This window comes from Meleagris gallopavo, chromosome 5, assembly GCF_905368555.1.
Source record: "Meleagris gallopavo chromosome 5, MGAL_WU_HG_1.1, whole genome shotgun sequence".
NCBI classification, from domain to species: domain Eukaryota; kingdom Metazoa; phylum Chordata; class Aves; order Galliformes; family Phasianidae; genus Meleagris; species Meleagris gallopavo.
The window spans coordinates 14337717-14356562 of NC_139408.1; the positions used below are offsets into that span (position 1 = coordinate 14337717).

Below are 18846 nucleotides of genomic sequence, written 5' to 3' on the forward strand. Positions count from 1 at the left end.
TGGAAACACATAAACAGCCGTGTGGTTTCTCAGTGATCTTAATTTTGGGGCCGAAAACAACACCAACAGATTGGCATAAACATCATCTTTCAGCAGTAAGACTTCTCCTTAGTAGCTCTGCAGCCATTCATCTTCAAGGCATCCCTCCACGGGTAATTTCTGTTTGCTAGAGCAACTATGGCCAGCACTGTAAAAAGGACTTTACAAAAATTGAACAGAAGATTATATCCTGCTATCCTTCAGCTGTCCCAGATTTACAGTACACTCTCTCAACAGCCATTGGTGGTGGTGGGGACTGCGTGCAGCACTGACCTGCTGGCAGGTGGTTTGGCATTTCACTGGGATGCACTGGATGCGGTTGGTTTGCGTCACAGCATCCTGCTCATCTGTGCACACACAGTCTTCACAAGAGCTTTTTGGCACCACTGCTCCAGGCTGAAAAGATAAAGGAAATCAGAGAGAAAACAGGCAATGGCAAGAAATTGTGGGTGTGAAGAAACATACATCCCCCAGACTATTGAAAAATAATGATCATACTCAATATTTATTTTTGGCAGAACTTCCTGGAAAGAATGTCTCAGATCATTAATTGTGAAGCTGGTGCTGTCGATATCACAAATTTTGCATGAGGTTGACACATCCAAGTGCACTGAACATATTGTGTGAGTTGTTAACGTTATCTCATAAACTCCATGCTTTATTTTTTCTTCAGTTTGATCTAATTATTAATCTCACAGCATCTAATAAGCTTTTAAATTTGTGTTCCATCACAGTTCTGACTTTTACTCTCTAAAACCTAAGGATCTCTAATTATCTCGTTTACTAATGAAGCTACTGATCTCTAGAATTACTCATTCATTAATATTTCCAGTAACACATAAGGTTACTGGCAGGGAACAGTTATGGACCACTTTAATCTTGTTTCTTATGTGATTGTTGACAATAACAAGTTCATAAAATTCTGATTCAAGCTGCATTAACCTGCGGAAAGAAGTGCCTGGAAGAAGACCTACCTTAAATTCAACTCCTTCAGAAACACATACACCTTTTGGTACTGTAAGAAAAAGAAAATGAAAAGGATGTGCTAGGAATGATATAACCATTGTAATACTCAGCTCTGAATTCTTGGTGTTTTAGAGAAGGCAGAGAGTAGAACTGAGTATATTTGCTAAGCCTCCATAGCCTGCACAATGGCAGGAAAAGCACAGCTAACTGTCATTCTGAAGCCCACGTGTAACATCTGCTCAAATGTTATGCATGAAGTTTGTGTTAATTCTATATCCTGGTATTTTCCACATGGCAAAACTAATTTACTTCACATAGTTTTACACATACTTGAAATTAGTTGAGCTTTTCTTTATTCTTAGCCACCTTGCTAGTTACTGTGTAAATGGGAAGCTGGGTGAGGTATGCAATTCCAGAAACAAGATTTGGCGGCAGAACTTCTAGATAGGTTCACTGTAATACAAATTCAGTATTTGATCAATCACACACTGATATTTCACTGAATATTATCTACAGAAAACTTAGAGCACTTATTCTTGTTCCACAAAACGTGCCAGGGAGGGACACATTTAGAAAAAAAGAAATAGTTCAAGGAATTAAAAGTCATAGTATCATAGAATCCTAGAATGGCTTGGGTTGGAAGGAACTTCAAAGATCACCCAGTTCCAACCCCCTCCCATGGGCAGGGCTGCTGATCATGAGATCAGGCTGCCCAAGGCCTCATCCAGCCTGGCCCCAAGTGCCTCCAGGGATGTGGCATCCACCGCTTCCCTGGGCAGCATGTGCCTGGGCCTCACTATCCTCAGTGAAAGATTTCAAAGGAGCATGTCAGGGAAACATGGTACTTACTACAGGAGAAGATAGGACAACAACCATCCTCAGATATAGCTACCACTGGCTGGAAACCTAAATCACATGCTGTTTTGTTGATAATGCAAGTTTTTATATCACATTCTGCAATGGACAAATGAAGATAAAATAAGTCAGATCATCCTGTTCAGCAGTTTTACTCACAGGTTAAGACTCAAACATCCAGAAAATAGATGATTTTCAAACCAAACATCTTTCGAGGTTGGGTTTTGTTCAGGTTAAGTTTCTTGAAGGTTGACCTACTGTAAAGCTCTTTCTTTACTGTAAAGCATATAGTTCTAGCCCATGTTTCCCCTACTGGATGTCATCTCTAACAAAATATACATGCTTATCAGAGAAAAAGTGAAATGATAGAGAAAAGCATTGGGTTAAAAGCAAATGAGTTAGAGTGGACAAAATGAAGAGGTAGTGGTTGAGGGTCAGAGACACAGAAGTAGGGAGACACAAGGCAGAGCATTCTGCTCTGAGCAGTGCCCACAGGACATCCAAAGAAGCTCAGTGAATCTTTGTTTGGGAGTGTGAAGGAATAAGGAAGATGAAAACATCCCAACGCTGCCAGGATCTCTTGTCCTGCAGTGTCCTATGGATGTTAGGAATAAATGTCTGGGGCCTGAGTAGACTATGAAGAGAAGATACCTAGTAGGTCATAGCAGTAGTTTAGAATACAATTTGAACTAGAGGAGGTCTCTTTTGACAGCAAGAATAAATGACTACTCCAGTGTGCTTGTTTGAATCTGCTAGCTGTTGGGTGACCATGAGGCAAATGATGCTACTTAATGACATGATGGCACATGAATCATTGACTTACCACAGACTGTTTCTGTGCAGCATGGATCATCCAGACGTGGTTTTATTTTGCGTACAAAGCCTTCTTTAGTGCAGTTGATAGGTGGGGATTTAGCACAAGGGCGGGGGAAGCAAGAGATATTGAAGGTCTCTTCATCACAAGTACAGTATTGACAGTCATGCTCCCAAGCCTCTCTAGGCTGTAAAAACAGTAGAGGTAGTCATTAGAAGACAAAAACTAGAAGCATTAGATTAATGGGTGTCTGCCTGCTACAGGTCTGGATTGCCCTATTTCACGTGAAAAATTGGAGTTGAAATTCCAGAGGAAGAGAAGAAAAAGTGCTCTCTGCCACTTTCCTTTGTAGGTTTACTTATTACCAGAAGGGAAATGTGGTACTTCTACCAGAAAAGTGATTCCCACAAACTGCTAATTCTGTTTCCATATCTCTAGTAATTAATAAAGTTCTAGAGTTAAGAAATTCTGCTGTCTTCTTCCCCACTGTCATCACAGTTCACTGGTATTTAAGCTTAGAATTAGAAGAAGAAACTCGTGCAGTTAATTTTACAGTAGGTCACAGCACTCACCTTGTATAAAGTCAGAGTATAAAGTTAGCATTTTCTTACCTGTTTCACCGATCCATCTTGTGCAGTGCAACCTACAAAACAAATTAGATTCCATTAGTGATAACTGGGGAAAACAACAGAAGCAGCAGGACAGAAATAGGAGGCCCTTGAAATCTGAGAAATGGACACAAAGATTAAGTGTGAAAATTCACAGGTTACGTAGCCAAAATATCTTGTATTAGCTTACTAGTTTAAATATCCCTATCTTTGATCTTGCAAAAGTTTCAGTTTATATGTAAAAGTAACTGTCAAACAGAAGCATTTCCAGCCTGCCTAGAAAGGGCCTGTATGAAGACCTCCTTCATTGCCTCTGTACCCAGAACATCTGCCTTATGTGCACTTCTACATAGGGCCTTATCATCCTGCCTCTTCCCAATTTTTACATTATTTCTTACCGCAGACAGAAACACAGATGCCATCATGTTCATTCAGCAGAATATTTCCATCAGGGCAGTAACATCCCTCAACAAACACTGGTGTGTTGTTTTGTGAGGGGAGGGTGTCCATAACAACTTCTCTGCACAATTAGAATATAAACAGAAATGAATGAGAGGCAGAAATGTGCACAGGGACAAGCAGACACCTAAAACCCAGGGGAATGTTATGTTTGAGCCTTCCTTGGCACTTCTCAAGTTATGGATCTTTGCCATTGGGAATGACTCACCTGCTGAAGCATGTGTTTCTTTTTGCTTCCCCACATGGCTTGTAGACCTGATTCCGAGCACAGGTGGCCTCTGTAGAGCATCACAACACAGGAGTTAGAAAGCCCAGGACCACTTGTACCCTTCAATGCATGATGGACAAGCAGCCAACACAGCCCAAGCTCCTGCCCAGCAAGGGGTCCCTGAATCTTCAGCAAGAGGAACATCAAGTGCTTGCAGCAGTACCAGCAGTGCTTATCCAGAACCAGAGGCCCCTGAGCAGGCAGTGAGAAGAGAAGCTATGCATTGCCATCTAGTGATGAAGTCATAGCTAACACGAAGAGGAGAAAAATGAGAAATGTCCCAACCTACTCCTCTGCAAGTTTCTCAGGAGAGCTCATGGACCTGCTTCCCACTTGTTTTGCACCATTTCTAGACTGCAACTTGTTTTTTTTTTGTTTGTTTGTTTTTTTTAAATTTGCTCCCGTTTTTCTTAGGTCCTAAGCAGCTAAAGAAATATTGATGCAGAGGAATAGAAATGCTTGTGTACGTTATGAAAAAGCTGATCAGAGCCACTTCTGCAGCAGGTCTTTGCCAGGCTTACCGCACTGCCCCCTCGTCTGCCCTCTCCAGTCCACACAGACCCCGTGGAGCCCGCACAATGCTGCGTATGTCTGCATGCTCTGGCACTCAGTGCTGGGGCGCTGCTGCGAGCACCTGCTGGCCACACACGCCTCATAGTAGGGCTGCGGGGGGACCACGTGGTGGCACTCAGTCAGGTTCCTTTGCAAAGGAAGGAAACAAGGAAACAGATACAGCATTTTACTTCCTTGGGCTATTTGGGTTAGAATTCAACTCACAGCTGAACTGATTCCCACTCAGAGAAGGCATCAAGTCAAAAACACAAAGACAAGTTGCTGTCATTGGCAATACACCCACTGAGTGTATTGGGGTGCTGGCACAGGCTGTCCAGGAAGGTGGTGGAGTCAGCATCCCTGGAGGAGTTCAAAAACTGTGGAGATATGGCACTGAGGGATGTGGCCCAGTGAGCAATGTTGGCAGTAGGTAGATGTTTGGAACTGATCTTTAGAGATCTTTTCCAAACTTAATGATTCTATGGTTCAATTAAGAATGAGCTTTCCCTCCCATTCTTCACAATGCTTTGAAACAAAGCAATTTTACAATAGAATGACATGTGCAAAGACGAGTCTTTTGAGCAGTTCATGATTGTAATTCCATACACTGACACTGTAATGTCAACAATTGGCAATCCTATTGGCAATCCTGTTTTAAACAACATTATTTAAAAAACTGACATACACATTTGCTTGCTATATTCTGTGTGTATTTCTTTTCATCCAGAGCATTCAGATAGATGCTGAGTGATTACCACTTTCTGCTAAACTTATCAAGAAACCACAGGCAGAGGGAGTGCCAAGCAGCACACACTGTTAAGGAAGGTCTAGTGCTGCTGCAGCTGAAAAACACCTGCCAAACTTGGGAACATTCACACATCAGTTCACTGCTCAGTTTTGCAAGGTATGCTAGAGCTCATATTTTTACTGTGTCCTATAAGCAACTCACCCAAGTAATATAGTTAAGCACAAAATTATCTTGTGGACTTATTATTTGGCCTCCATGGAGTTATCTTACCAGATGACTTTACACAGTTCAGAAGGCTCACAGTGCTGATAATTTTCAATCTTAGCTGGTTCTGAGATGCCTGGATTACAGTATCTGTTGGTAGAAACTGGGACTTTCCAATCCAATGCCATCTTTTTGAAGGACTCAATGACCTCACCATTCCTCTTCCTAGCATCATCAGATTTCTGGTTGGTACATGTACCTGGTTGCAAAATATAAGGAAAGAGACAATTCAGGGCTGACTGATGCTGATAAAGCTGTTTTTACATAACACTGCAATACCTGGCGGGAAGTTCTTGTGGAAAAGAAATGACGCACAGGGTCCTGAGTGGGTTCAAAAGAGCTTTGTAGGAGAAGGCTAGAGGAAATAGTTTGCCATGAAAACCAGAGCTGAGGTGTTGCCTAGCGCATTCCTCTGGATTGCTAAAGCAACTGAGATGGCTCTGACTAGTTCAAGACCCTACATAATGAGTAGGTATGATCAAAAGTAAAAGCTTAGAAAGAACATGTCTCCAGCAAATGTACAGAGTGGAAGGAAGTGACTCAAAACACTGTCTACTGAGAGTGCCTTTCTATCAACAAGAGATATATTTGTTAAGATTTCTGTAACATAGCAATCATTGAAGTTGCAAGAATTTGGAAATGTTTACAAGGGGACAAGAGAAAGAAGGAGGAAAAATTACTGTGTTCTTTACTGTCAGCTGATGAGCACACTCACCACACAGTCCCATGGTATTGTTATAATACTTTCCAAAAGGGAGCTTTATGTAAAATGCAAGTCGACTGTAAGAGACATAAACTTCCAACTCAGGTATTTCAACTATAATGTAAAGGCCAGAACTGGTTATCCTGATACCATTCTTGGAAATGTCTGGAACAACTTTCTTATCATTAAAGAAAACCTAAAAAGAACAGAAACAAAAGATCTCAAAGGACATTTTTCTGTTCAGTAGTATATACAGTTTATGTAACTCAGAAGAGCTACTTCTCAGCTCTCAGGTGCACAAAATGAAATCTGAAAAAGGCAGTCATTTAGGCAGTTCCTGATTATTCCTTTTTAATATGTTGTAATTTACACTAACTACTTACGTTAGGAAGAAAAACACTATAAATTGTGTGACGATTTCAAGCTTTTGGAATATACAAAGTTTTGCTGATACAGTGAAAAAAGAAAGAACAAGGAAGCAATGTAACTGCATTTCCTACAGTTCTATTTTTCTCAATCTTCATCCTTTGACATGGCAAGGCATTTGGCAGTAGAGTAATGTAACTACAGCAAAGTAATGAGAGCTCATTTTAATAAAATACTTTACCAAGTTCGTTTCTTTTCCATGTTCCTTCGCTTGTGTCAGAATAACAAGAGAATTGGAGTGAAAAATGAGTAGGGACATTGAACAAATTGCTCCATCAGTGGCACCACAGTAGTAGTTGTCTATGTGAATCCAGAACTTTTGAGAGCTGGGCTGAATTAACTCCACGAGGACATACGTACAGTTTTCTTTGAAGTGATAATATGTTCCATCAAAAGTCACATAATGCTCATTTCCCCACCCACTGCAAATACCTGGAAGACACACTTCAAGTTTAGTTTCTCAGCTTCAAGCTGGTTTTAATTCTTTTAATCTTTTTCAGTGAGATCTGAAAAGACTAGTTTGGTGAAGAAAAGCTAGCTTTGCAAACACCTTTTTATCTGCTCTTAATACCTAATGTTTTATGTGGTAATTCTGCTCTATTTCACCTTACTGAATCAATACAAACATAATACAGATGTTGGCCACATAGATTCATAGCCAGAATTTCACAAATTCACTTGCCACAGTACTTACACTGGCACTCAAAGACTTCACAGCAACCAGTTTCATCATGGTGTTTCATGAATGGGAAACCATTGACACAGAGTTTCAGCTGCTGAGGAGGGCAAGTAATGCTGGACAGCTTAATATTATTTTCTTCTCCCAGGCAAGTGGCAATCTGGCAGTTTCCAAAGTTCCATGATTCATTGAACTATTGACAGATTGAAAGAGATGGAGGAGAACATAGCAAAGTAATATAACAATTGCATGCACCGACCACACTCCACTCAGATCCCTATCTGGTATGGCATTATTTACTATCTACTCTCTGTAAACCAGAAAATGTTAACTATATAGCAATCAATGCAGCTTTGATATCTTCTTCTGTTCTACAACATTTTGTGCAAGTCTCAGGAATAAGGTCATGACTGCTTCTGCAGGTGTGACATAGCTAGATGTGGTTTCCTAGCTGTTCTTCAGCTCAGGTAACTCTGCCTGCCTACAGTGCTCTAGCTAAAGAACCATATCTTCGTTCAAGTCTCTCACCTTTCTGGGAGGAATGAGCCCAAGACAGTCGCTCACAGGAACCAGCGTAGTAGCAGGAACTAGGCTTGTTGCACTGGGAGCAGCTGTTGGTGGACAGGCTTCAGAGTTTGGTTCACAGGTCTCAAGGGCCTCAGTTTGAAAGACTTTACACTCTGCCCAGATTAATTCAATCTGGCATGATGCATTGCAAATGGAGTAAGCACAATGACCTGATATATTCATTGGCAGAGAAACATTTTCTCCTGTAAGGCCAAAACCAACAGTTAGTACTGAACTGCCCCTGAAACAGGTAAATGTTTGCTATGAACTCTCAAGGACACATCACATCACAGATCAGACACATACTCTGCATGGAAGTAACTGGGTCTGGCTGCCCCATACATTCAGTGTGTCTGCTTGCTGATCGTTGAATCTAATGACTGAATGAGGTCTCAATTCATCTAAATGAAAAAGGCTCAGGGAGAGCTACAGGTGGCAAATCTGCATTTCATCAGCTCATCAGTAAGTACACTGGTGGGAATTGAGTATGAGTCCAAAAGAAGAGAATAGTGAGTGTATCACTGAGTGCTTCACAAAGACCATAATATACATGTTCAGGAGCTACTAAGAGATAAAGAAAAGCCTTCTCTCCTGTAACTTTGGAATAGGAACGTGGATTGCAAAATAGTATTTAGATTATGAGATTCAGGGGTTGTGCTGGAGTACATTAAAGTTCACATCTAATATAAGCTTTCTTACACCAGGGGTATCCAAACCAGGACTATGTTACAGGATGCAGGTGAAAAGCAGTTTTGGAGGTCTTTGTTACAGTTCAGAGATTAACAACTTCTGGTAATATGTAATTGCAACAGTCTGAATCATCACTTGCTGGAGCACATTTATCTAACAGTACATCTTCCCACATCAGTGGTGCAGAAAAAGTAAATTGCTTGGTTTCTCACCCATTTGTATCAATTGTCCATTGTCAGTGCAGAAACAGGGAGTGACTGCTGTTGATAACGGTGTGGATGTTACAGGTTGCATAAGTTGTTCTGCAGAAAATTAAACCAATTAATATCCAAAGCCTCTGCTACTCTATATTCAAGCTCAATGACATCTATCACATTCTCTACATTTACAAGAGGAACAAAGTCATTATTACACGTCACCACATTCTGTACAGGTTCACACTAAAAACATTCCCTATATTTTAATAACCCCCGTGCACACATGCTACCAGGGTAATGCACACACTCCTCCAAGTGTGTGCATCAGGTATTTCTATACAGAAGAGAGTAAGCCTCCCTTCCACTGTCTCTTATTTTATTCCCAACTAAGGTCTTCTTGTCTTTCTAATCTCATAGGACTTTTCCTGACTTTGGAAAGGTGACTTCCAGTGGCAAACCATTTTGTTCTGAAAAGCTAGTTGTGAAGAATCTGTTGATTTAAATACAGATGGGACATTTAGAAATTTAATGAGGCTGCCCTGTACTCTGCTTTAAATAACTTCTCCTTTCCTAGCTATTACAGCATTATATGTCTTATTCCAGCTGTTACTAAATGTAGTAAACAGGAAACAGATAAGCTTACCATCGAGTCTTCAGTTCATCCACTCACTTGAGTAGAGAAACTGTTAGTGTTGATTGCCTTATTTTGTACAATTTGCTACCAAAGGATATATTTTTAAATCACTGATTTTTTTTTTTCCTATAATCATGGCACAGCTTCATCTTTTCTTTTGATCTTTTTCTTTCTGTTTTCTGTTTGCTCTGTCCCCTTTGCCCAGCAACTTCTATTTTATGAAGAGATTAAACCACAAGGTACCTTTATTTTCTTGTTCCAGTGAGTCATTTGAAACTGACTTAATCCAATGTAGAAAGCAGTACAGTAAGAACAATAGTGTGTAATAATAGGTGATGAGAAGGAGAAAAACAAGATTTAGAACTATGAAATTTTTGAGAATAACAACAGCAGTGTCAGCTGTGGAAGGCCCAAAGATACTGGAAAAACCATGTTGAAAAATGGCTAAAACTATGCAATCTTTACATTGACTATAAGATCTCAAAAATTACACAAAATTACAGACTTGATAGTACCTTGTGCTGGTGCAAATGGTGTACTGCAGGGGATGAATGTTTTAATGATCACTCCGTTAGGGCCACAGAAAGCATTACCACACTTAGTCCCATCGGTCTGGCTGTATATAGTTTCATTTAATGAGTAGGTCTTCCCATTGTAGCAACAAAGGCAATCTGAGGCAATAAAAGAGTAAATACCATGGTACCAGAGAACACTGCCTCATAATACAAATATAAATGAGAAGAAAATCAAACTCTGGATTTACCATTCATATACGCAAAAATGAATTACCTGTCTGAAAAACATTATCAGTTTCTACTTGAGAAGTTGCACTGGGAGTCTACCTCTATTTTTTTAAATGAGTTGGAATTTTTTTGTTGCTGGTTCTTTTTTTGGAGTCAGCTTATTGGCTGGTGAAAGTATCAGAACTGGCAGTGTCTTTGTCCGGAATAGAGCACAGGGGTATTCCCTCTTGGCAGGGAATATGGCTGGGACTACTGCTTTGATGACTGTTAAGACCCTGAAGCTTCCATTACCACTAGTGAGGAATGTGCAGCAATAAACAGCTTTCTCTAAGTATAAAGAAGTGCTGCAATTTTTTGAGAATGTGTATTCAGGAAACACAAAGAGATGTATCTGTATTACTGTAAAAAAATCAGCACAATTGAAGAAATGTTGTTGACGGAGTCACCCTGCATTTTGAGGACGTGGCTACTCCCATATGATGGCAATGAACAAGCAAGTGTGTCCCTGAAGCACATAAGGCTGCTCTTAAGCCTAACTGTCTAGGTATCTTATGTAGTTAGAGGACAGAAAATAGCACCTCCAGAAGATTTATCAACATGTGATGTTGGGTGTTCCAGTCTCAATGAAAGATGATCAAATGTTACCTTTGGAATCTTCAGTACACAGCTTCTCTTCAGGATTGCTGAAGACAAAGAGGAGGAGAGAAAACTTGTTTTTACTGACTTGAATCAGTATGTGGAAATATGTGTGCAATGGTATCTGTCTGCAGACATAGCTATTTCTACAAAAAAGCCTGCTCCTTCAGGTTTTAAATGATTGTTGCTGCCAGCATTTCCTGTGAACATAAACCATACAGGGCATAACTCTCCAGTGCTACTGTATCTCCCTTACTATCAACTGACCTACCATGAAGTGCAGTCAGGGAGGGAGATGCACTCCCTCCTCTCCTCATCAAAATACGGCTTGTCAGGGCTGCATTCCGGGTAACAGCCTGGAAAGTTAAAGTAAACAACACGTCTTTAGCCTGCTTTACATAGATTCAAGGCAATCACATAAACGCCTCTAACAGATGCGGATTTTATCCCAATATGAATGGGATCCAGTTTTATTCATTCTCCCATTTTCCATATCCTCTTTTTCCCTCTCCTCTGAAAGTTTTAATGAACTCTGTCATCAGATTATTATTCTTCACAAATTTAGACTCAGTGACCTTGTATCTCTGCCCTGTTTAAAAATAACACGCAAATTCTGCTTCAGATGGTACTATGGCACAGAGAATTAGCCTCAGGCAAGGCACGGTCAGTGAGTTTCTAGGGCAAATGAAATATTCCTCCAAGGTAAGACAGCAATCTTGCTGCTTAAGGCATTTAAAATCAGACAAATCTTCAACAAACTGCATCAAAGTCAAGGAAGAATTACCTTCTAAACTGTACAGTATGTTTCCACATTTTCCTTGGGGGTTCCTGCAGGTTTTTAGACAAGGTGCTCCACAGGGTTTATAGAACCACTCATGTTTGTCAGGTGGATTGTAGTAATCACAGAACACAGCTGGGACAGAACGAAAAACAAAAACAAGAAATCCTCCAAGTCTCAGACACTGGGAAGGATTTGTTTTCTAATTCTTGCAAACAAGATCCTATTAAGTCACAAATATGTTGAGATACCAAAATTCTGCTCTTCTTTCTCCCCCATGTGCCCAAACATGGAGCACCTCTTTCCTGCGTGCATTTCCAGTGCAATACTTACGGCAGATGGCTGGCGTTCTCCAGTTGATACAGACACCAGCTGTGCTACAGCTTCTTGCATAAGCAGCCACCGAGGTACAAAAGCACTCACAGTCTCCCACACTGTCACAGCCACAGAAGTCAGAAACACAAGATTCATAATACGGTATTGGATTCACCTATCAAAATACCAACAGATCTGTTATCACAGCTATACCTCTTGCTCTACATTTTAATGAAAGGGCTCTGAATTTCTGCCATCCCTGGCAGTTTCTTCAGCAGAACTGTCTGTGACAGTCTGGGCTTGCCATGACAGAGCTAGGATGTTTTACAAGAGGTACTTTTCTATTTTCACCTGTCTGGTAGATGTGGACTTTAAATCTTTTCTTTCTTATTTGTGTACTGGCATTTACAACCAAGTATCTTTCCAAGCATAATTTCTGCAGAATTAAACTACCTGGCTTTGGGCTAGCACAACTATGTAGTGCTTGTGCTTTCTAATTGACAGATAGGGATGAAGTATAAAATGAAATTATATTTTCCACTGAATTTCACATTTCTTGCATTTTAACCTGTGTCAGCATGAGCTAACCAAGAAAATTAGGCCAAGTTCACTCTTTAAGTGACTTACTAAACTGCACTGAAGCCTCACATAGGCATTCTCATTAAGAATTAGCAGGTCTGTTTCAGTTTAAATTAATTTGACATGTCTAAAATAAACAAAATAACTTCTTTCTTTTGGTCATTTGAATAAACTTTCCCAAGGATACTCATAAAAACAGCCCTATGCTGTTATCTCTAGATGTTACAAACTGATACCCAGCTTTTTACGTCTGGTAGCCAACTATTATCTTCTTTGTCCTTGGTTACTCAAAACAGGCAGCACTGTTTCCCCAATGCCAAACAGCAGGATTTAACTGCCACAGCAGTAAGGAAAGGTAGCCCCTGTTCTCATGGATGTTGTGTAATAGCCTTTAATAGTAACAATTTGTGCACAAAAGTGCTGCATAATAGCAACTAATGCCTGGTGTGAAAGTACTGATGATGGGAGAATAGGATTACCTTACTGTGGCACGCTTCAAAGACACTACTCTTAATGATGCTGCAGTGCTTCTGTCCCAAGGCAGATTTGAAAGGCTGATCAGCACACAGGTCCGTCATGTTGATATTGGAGCAGGTGCTTGTTATTTTCCAGCTGTTTCCAAACTCCTGAATGCTCATCTCCACAGACTGCCCTCTGGTTGTGAAGTCATTCCTTGAGCGGCCATCAAAGTCCCCACAAAGGCCACAGACTTTTCCCTGAGTAATATGTGTAGGCGCAGTAAGTGGTTTGGTTATTTTAAATGTAGCCCACTCTTTGACAGAAATAAACTACAGAACAAGCCAAGGAAAAATAGCTGCAAATTTCTAAACAGCCATCAAAATATGTTTTAGAACTGGAAGTGACAAGATCACTCTGTTAGCCCACCAGTACTCAAAATATCTGGCTTTACTTCTAGCTCCCAATATTTTGGAGCATTCCATACCAACTGGACATTGAAACAAAACACGAAGCACGGCCCACTCACTGCTTCTTGCCCACGGGGCTGAACACTTCTCCAAGCCCTGAATTTCAAACTGGGGTTTCAGTTCTGGGTGTCTGACTGAGTTTGAAATTGTAACTCGGTCTGTTCTGCACCTACCTGGAAAGATGGTGTCACATGAACAATAACTGTTGTCTTCTGGTCCCACATGAAGCTCATCCCTTGAGTTGTTTCAATCACAATATAACCTCCTCTGAGATCCACCTTATAATTCTTCTCAGCTCCTGGATCAGTGGCTATCTCCTGAATTCGTCCTTCTAAAAGCCTGATTTCACTGCTCTACAAAGAACAAATATATTGCATGGAAGGAAACCAAATCGAGTAACAGCTCTGGTATTCTGTCTTTTGTCCTTCATCTCATTTTTCTGTAGTTCTTGCACTACATCTTGGCCTATCCCAGGACACGTGAGCAAAAGACAAGACCCACTGAGTTCAATGGGAAACATCTGCCCGTGCATGACAAGTCTTACTTCATGGTCACATAAATTGTCCTCATTTTAGATGAAATCTATTTTGCTGGCACAACAGCTCCTGAGTGCAAGGGTAATTGGGCATGCCAGAACACTCCTTGTCACGCCACCTTGTTTCACCCTACCCTCACGCCCTGCTCTGGGATACATTTCTTTGTTCTTTTGTGTTCACTTTGGGGAAATGCTAAAGCTGAGCTGGAAGGAAGAAACTCTTCCCTCTGTGGTTGACATTTGCCCTGTGCACAAACCATGGCACAGGAGTATGCAATATGGTCTCTAAAAATTTTTTTCCATGCACCACAGATGCACACATATGTACGCAGAGTGCTATTGACCCCCTGCACCTGCCCCCTTCCCTGCAGAAGTATCCAGCCCTGGTAACGCCGACTACCTACACCTTTCTCAGCTAGCTTGCCTTTGCTTTCCAGCTATTTGATTAACATAGGTACTCTATAGCAACAACGGAGCTGGAATATAAGGAGAAAGTATATTTAACTGCTGCAAAATCAAGACTACAGCTCCTCAGTTAGGAATGATTCTAGACAAACCTCAAAAATCAGTGTGATCTTTAGGGAGCAGATGGAGAGTGACTTCCCACAGGCATTGTTCTGAATTACAATTCGGAAGGTGCCAGCATTCATGTTACTGGGACAAAAATCCTTAGAAAAATAAGATAACATTGAATTAGATCTTTTCATGTAATTACTCCAGTCTTAAGCATTTTCAAGAGCTCTAAATACATCAACCTGACTTTTGCTTTTTTATCACAAGTTCACCAAAATTCCAAGCATTTTAGAAGAAGTAGCTGCTGAACTGCTCATACTTATTTGGCCAGGAATTTCAAAGAGAAAAGCTGAGGTAAAAAAATGAGCCTCTCATAACACCAGTCACACCAGTCCTGCACAGCCAGTAAGTTTTAAATACTTTTTTTCTCAATATTAGCAAAAACAACTGTGATTTGGAGATGAGAAAGTGTCTCATTCAGTACTACCTTATTACATGTAATTGTTGTACATGAATTGAGATCCGTATACTAACTTCTACATGCTTTTGATGAAAATAAATAAATAAATAAATAAAATAGAAACAGAATCATTTGAATTGGAAGGGACCCTTAAAGGCCATCTGGTCCAACTCCCCTGCAGTGAACAGGGACACCTACAGCTAGATCAGGATGCTCTGTCAACCTGCTGTCCCTACTGTCACTCTTGAATGATCCAGAGAAACATTAATTTTCAATGCCACATCAATCCCCTCCTTTGCAGATGGTGGATTTACACCAGGAAAGGGCAGCCCAGCCCAGGAGTTAATCATTTAGGATCACACAGTGCCCTCTTGTGTCATTTCTGAGGGTTAATTGCTTTGGTTTTGTATGGAAGATATGTATCTGCTCTGAGTACAAGAGCGGGGGGTTCAGCTCAGCTCACCGGTATTCATTACTTTACATGAGACAGCCCTTGTAGAATCATAGAATCATTTGAGCTGGAAAGGACCCTTAAAGGCCATCTGGTTCAACTACCCTACAATGAACAGGGACACCTGCACTAGATCAGGTGCTCAGAGCTCCTCCAGCCTGACCTTGAGTGCCTCCAGGGATGGGGCATCCACTACCTCTCTGGACAATCTGTTCCTGTGTCTCACTGCCCTTATTGTAAAACACTTCTTCCTCAAATCCAGTCTAAATCTCCCCTCCTTTAGTTTGAAACCATTTTTCCTTGTCTTATCAAATCATTTATCAAATGGAACCCTGCAGTGTAAGCTATGAAGAACACGTGGATAAGAATACAAAAAGTGAGATACCTGAGCTAGGATATAGTCACAGTCTCCCAGGAAATCAAACTTCTCCCCATCAAAGCTCATGTAGTGCCCGTTGCCATACACAGTGCAGGTTCCTTTGCAGGGATTGTCTGTGCAGTTCCACTGCCTTTTGTTACAGGTGCTGGGGATTGAAATGCAAAGGTTCACCATCTTTGTACGAGGTGTGTTTTTTCCTTAACTCCAAACATAGGCTGAATAAATGAAAGTTGAATCCTCTGCAGTGCTTCAAAGTAATTTATTCTGAGACCATGCCATATAATGGACTGCTAATTGCAAAATTCATGTTTTCTACCAAGACACATTGTGTATTTTGATTCTTTTTTTTTTTCTTTTTCTTTTTAAATAGCACTGAAATCATTAAGGCCTCACAGCAGACAGTGGGGATTTAAGATCTAAGTTCAAGATGAAGAACTAGATAATTCAACCATATTTAACATACCTTGCAGCCAGTTCTGTTCCTTATCATGGTGTGCAAACCAACACTACCTCCCACCCTCCCCTGGCAGACTTCACCTCCAGCTGAGGGGCAGCACAGACAGAAAATTTTTGTTGTCGTTCCCTTAGTACAGATACTCTGCAGTTATTTTCCCTGTGTGCGATCTGTTCTCATAAGAAAACAAAGACCTTACTGCAATAAAACCTCTTAATGGCCTCTGGGAGAACAACTGCTTATCAGGGTTTGGCCTCACATGTTAAACGTATTGCTTGTACTACTGATAATCAAAGCAGTGTTTCTGGCTGTTATCTTCTCTTATTTTCTCACTAAATAATGGGTAAGGATTCAAAGAATTCTACCCACCACGATAAATAATATCTATGAGAACTACAGCAGAGTTATACCAGCAGTTGGAACAACTAAAGCATTCATCTGTCTAACTGGGAGATCTGTGCACCCAGAAGAATTGCAGGTTGCTGCAAAATCACTGTGATTCCTCCTTCCTCTACATTCAGCCCTTTTCTGGGAGTGAGCTGAGTCCCACAGAGACAGACTACATTCTTCCTTATACAATGAGCAGCCACAAACCAGCTTGGATGTGGCTGGGATTTCTAAAGCTGGAGTGGAAGCAGTTTGTAAAAAATGATATAAATTCTTCGACATTTGGTACCCATTCCCTTAAATACAGGCTCATGCACTGTGGTGCAGAGAGGGAATGCTCCCTTTTTTTTTTTTTTATTTTTACTAGATGTTTAATGATTCTGATGGTGAAGAGAAAGGTTTCAAAGGCATCCTGCCCCATGGACATATTATGCACTATTTTTAACAGCCTTTGTTATAAAATGAGACTCCTTGGAATAACATACCATGTGTTGCAGTCAACTCTGATGGTTTCACCAGGTTTATAAAAGTGCCCTCCATGGACACATGGGCATTGGTCCTTGGGAATACATCTCCCATTGCCATCCAACACCAGCCCATCGGGACACATGCAGCCAGAGACACATTCTGTGACGTACTGCATATATAAAAACATGATACATGGCAATATATTAATGCACAGAATGTACAGGGAATCAGAAGAAGTGTTTGTGCTGGACTTCAAACTTTTTAGATTGCCTTTTCAAAATCTTACGTGCCAGTAAGTTAGTAACAATCAGGCTACAGGCGTCACAGCTAGGTGAGCAGCTGCAGCTGCTGTGTTATCAGTGGGGTGACAGGTCTTGTGAACAGTGTAATCTGTTACTGCCAGCATTTGTTTAGGACAATCACACATGCACAATCATGTTGTCCCACACTCGTGACAGAAGGTGAAGCCCTTACACAGTGCATGTCCTGCGTCTTACAGCTCTTCTGACACTCTGATCCAATGGCACCAGGACCCGCCGAGCTGCAGTTGAAGTAGTACATAGGAGCTGGGCAATCTATGGGATGAAGAACATCGTAGGAGGGTCATTTGGTGAAAGTGATAAGGATGTCATCAGCCCCTCTGTGTGGCTGAGTTGAGCATTTCAGAGGGCAGCATATGTCTCTCATTTACAGTTTCTATTAGATTTCCATTCTGTCTACCAACAGGATGAAGGAAGCAGACAGCCTCTGAGCTTGGGGAAATATCATCTTTTAAAGAATTCAGCAACTCTGGGGACATTTTTATAAAGACAACTGTTACCAATAACTCACACATTATAGGGAGAAAGTAAAAAATGTGCAGAAGACTAAAATGCTTCAGAAAGCAAGAGATGTACAGAGAAACATTATAAACACTAGCTGACACTATAATGCTATTATTTAACAAAATCTTACCTTTTACCAGGACAGTTTCTCCAATGCAGTCTAATCTTCCTTGAATGCACTTGCTAAAGAGATTCCATAAAATTAAACACATCAGCTCTTCACATTTATCTCTCTCACTAGAGAGAAAGCCTCTGCAAAGCTTTGCTAGTAACACAAATAACAAATTCCAGCAAAATTAATATTTGGTACAGATGTGAATTGCCATCCCCAGAAGGAAGATCTAAACATGAAATTCTTTCCTTTTATCTGCCACTAGTTTAGTGTATATCTTTCCTAAATCAAGAGTTTCCTCAGCATTTCTCTTCCACTCTGTGAGATGGGAGTAATACCGTCTTAAGAGGACACCTAAATTACTAAGCGAATTTGCATCTACAAAGCAGTCAAAAATTTTCAGAGAAAAATCCAAGAGTTGGAAGAGAGAGAGAGAAAACAGACATCTAAAGATAAAAATACATTGTTTGCAGAATTCAGCCCTCTCCTGATATTTGTTTGCATTTATTTGCTGGCCTGAGCTGGTTGAAAATGAGGGAAAGGCAGTTGTTTTGCACTGGAGACGCAAGAGAATTACTTTACCTTTGGTATTCACCTCCCTAGTTTTCTCCTTATGTTTAAAAACTGAGATTTTGCTTTTTTCCGTTGGGCAACAATTTTTTAACAGCTTGCAGGATGATGGTAGGGGGATGTTTTTGACTCCTTTTCATCACAAAGCCAGAAACTCCCCTCTCAAAGCCCCCTATCTTGCTCCCGCTGTAAATGAATGGTTTTTTACACAACAGTGAACTTTGCATAGAGATAGGTCACAAACACT

The 18846-nt window shown here is 40.7% G+C and overlaps 1 protein-coding gene across 4 annotated transcripts in view; it reads right to left on the reverse strand.

Annotated features, from left to right (window-relative positions):
• Window positions 1-18846, reverse strand: part of LOC100542428 (mucin-5B) — a 57017-nt gene that overhangs the window by 16096 nt on the left and 22075 nt on the right. For all 4 annotated transcript variants that reach the window (XM_010711133.4, XM_085224338.1, XM_085224336.1 and 1 more), the window contains 26 exons: window positions 18048-18100; window positions 17568-17668; window positions 17111-17262; window positions 15791-15929; window positions 14539-14649; window positions 13620-13799; window positions 13000-13236; window positions 11960-12116; window positions 11633-11761; window positions 11120-11204; window positions 10858-10895; window positions 9985-10140; window positions 8851-8940; window positions 7910-8151; window positions 7397-7574; window positions 6884-7134; window positions 6289-6472; window positions 5580-5772; window positions 4531-4709; window positions 3950-4019; window positions 3681-3802; window positions 3286-3317; window positions 2684-2861; window positions 1855-1959; window positions 1014-1054; window positions 313-435 (listed from right to left, as the gene is read on the reverse strand). In XM_010711133.4, the coding sequence (XP_010709435.1) occupies window positions 313-435; window positions 1014-1054; window positions 1855-1959; window positions 2684-2861; window positions 3286-3317; window positions 3681-3802; window positions 3950-4019; window positions 4531-4709; window positions 5580-5772; window positions 6289-6472; window positions 6884-7134; window positions 7397-7574; window positions 7910-8151; window positions 8851-8940; window positions 9985-10140; window positions 10858-10895; window positions 11120-11204; window positions 11633-11761; window positions 11960-12116; window positions 13000-13236; window positions 13620-13799; window positions 14539-14649; window positions 15791-15929; window positions 17111-17262; window positions 17568-17668; window positions 18048-18100 (3526 nt within the window). The remainder of the gene's footprint in view (window positions 1-312; window positions 436-1013; window positions 1055-1854; window positions 1960-2683; window positions 2862-3285; window positions 3318-3680; window positions 3803-3949; window positions 4020-4530; window positions 4710-5579; window positions 5773-6288; window positions 6473-6883; window positions 7135-7396; window positions 7575-7909; window positions 8152-8850; window positions 8941-9984; window positions 10141-10857; window positions 10896-11119; window positions 11205-11632; window positions 11762-11959; window positions 12117-12999; window positions 13237-13619; window positions 13800-14538; window positions 14650-15790; window positions 15930-17110; window positions 17263-17567; window positions 17669-18047; window positions 18101-18846) is intronic.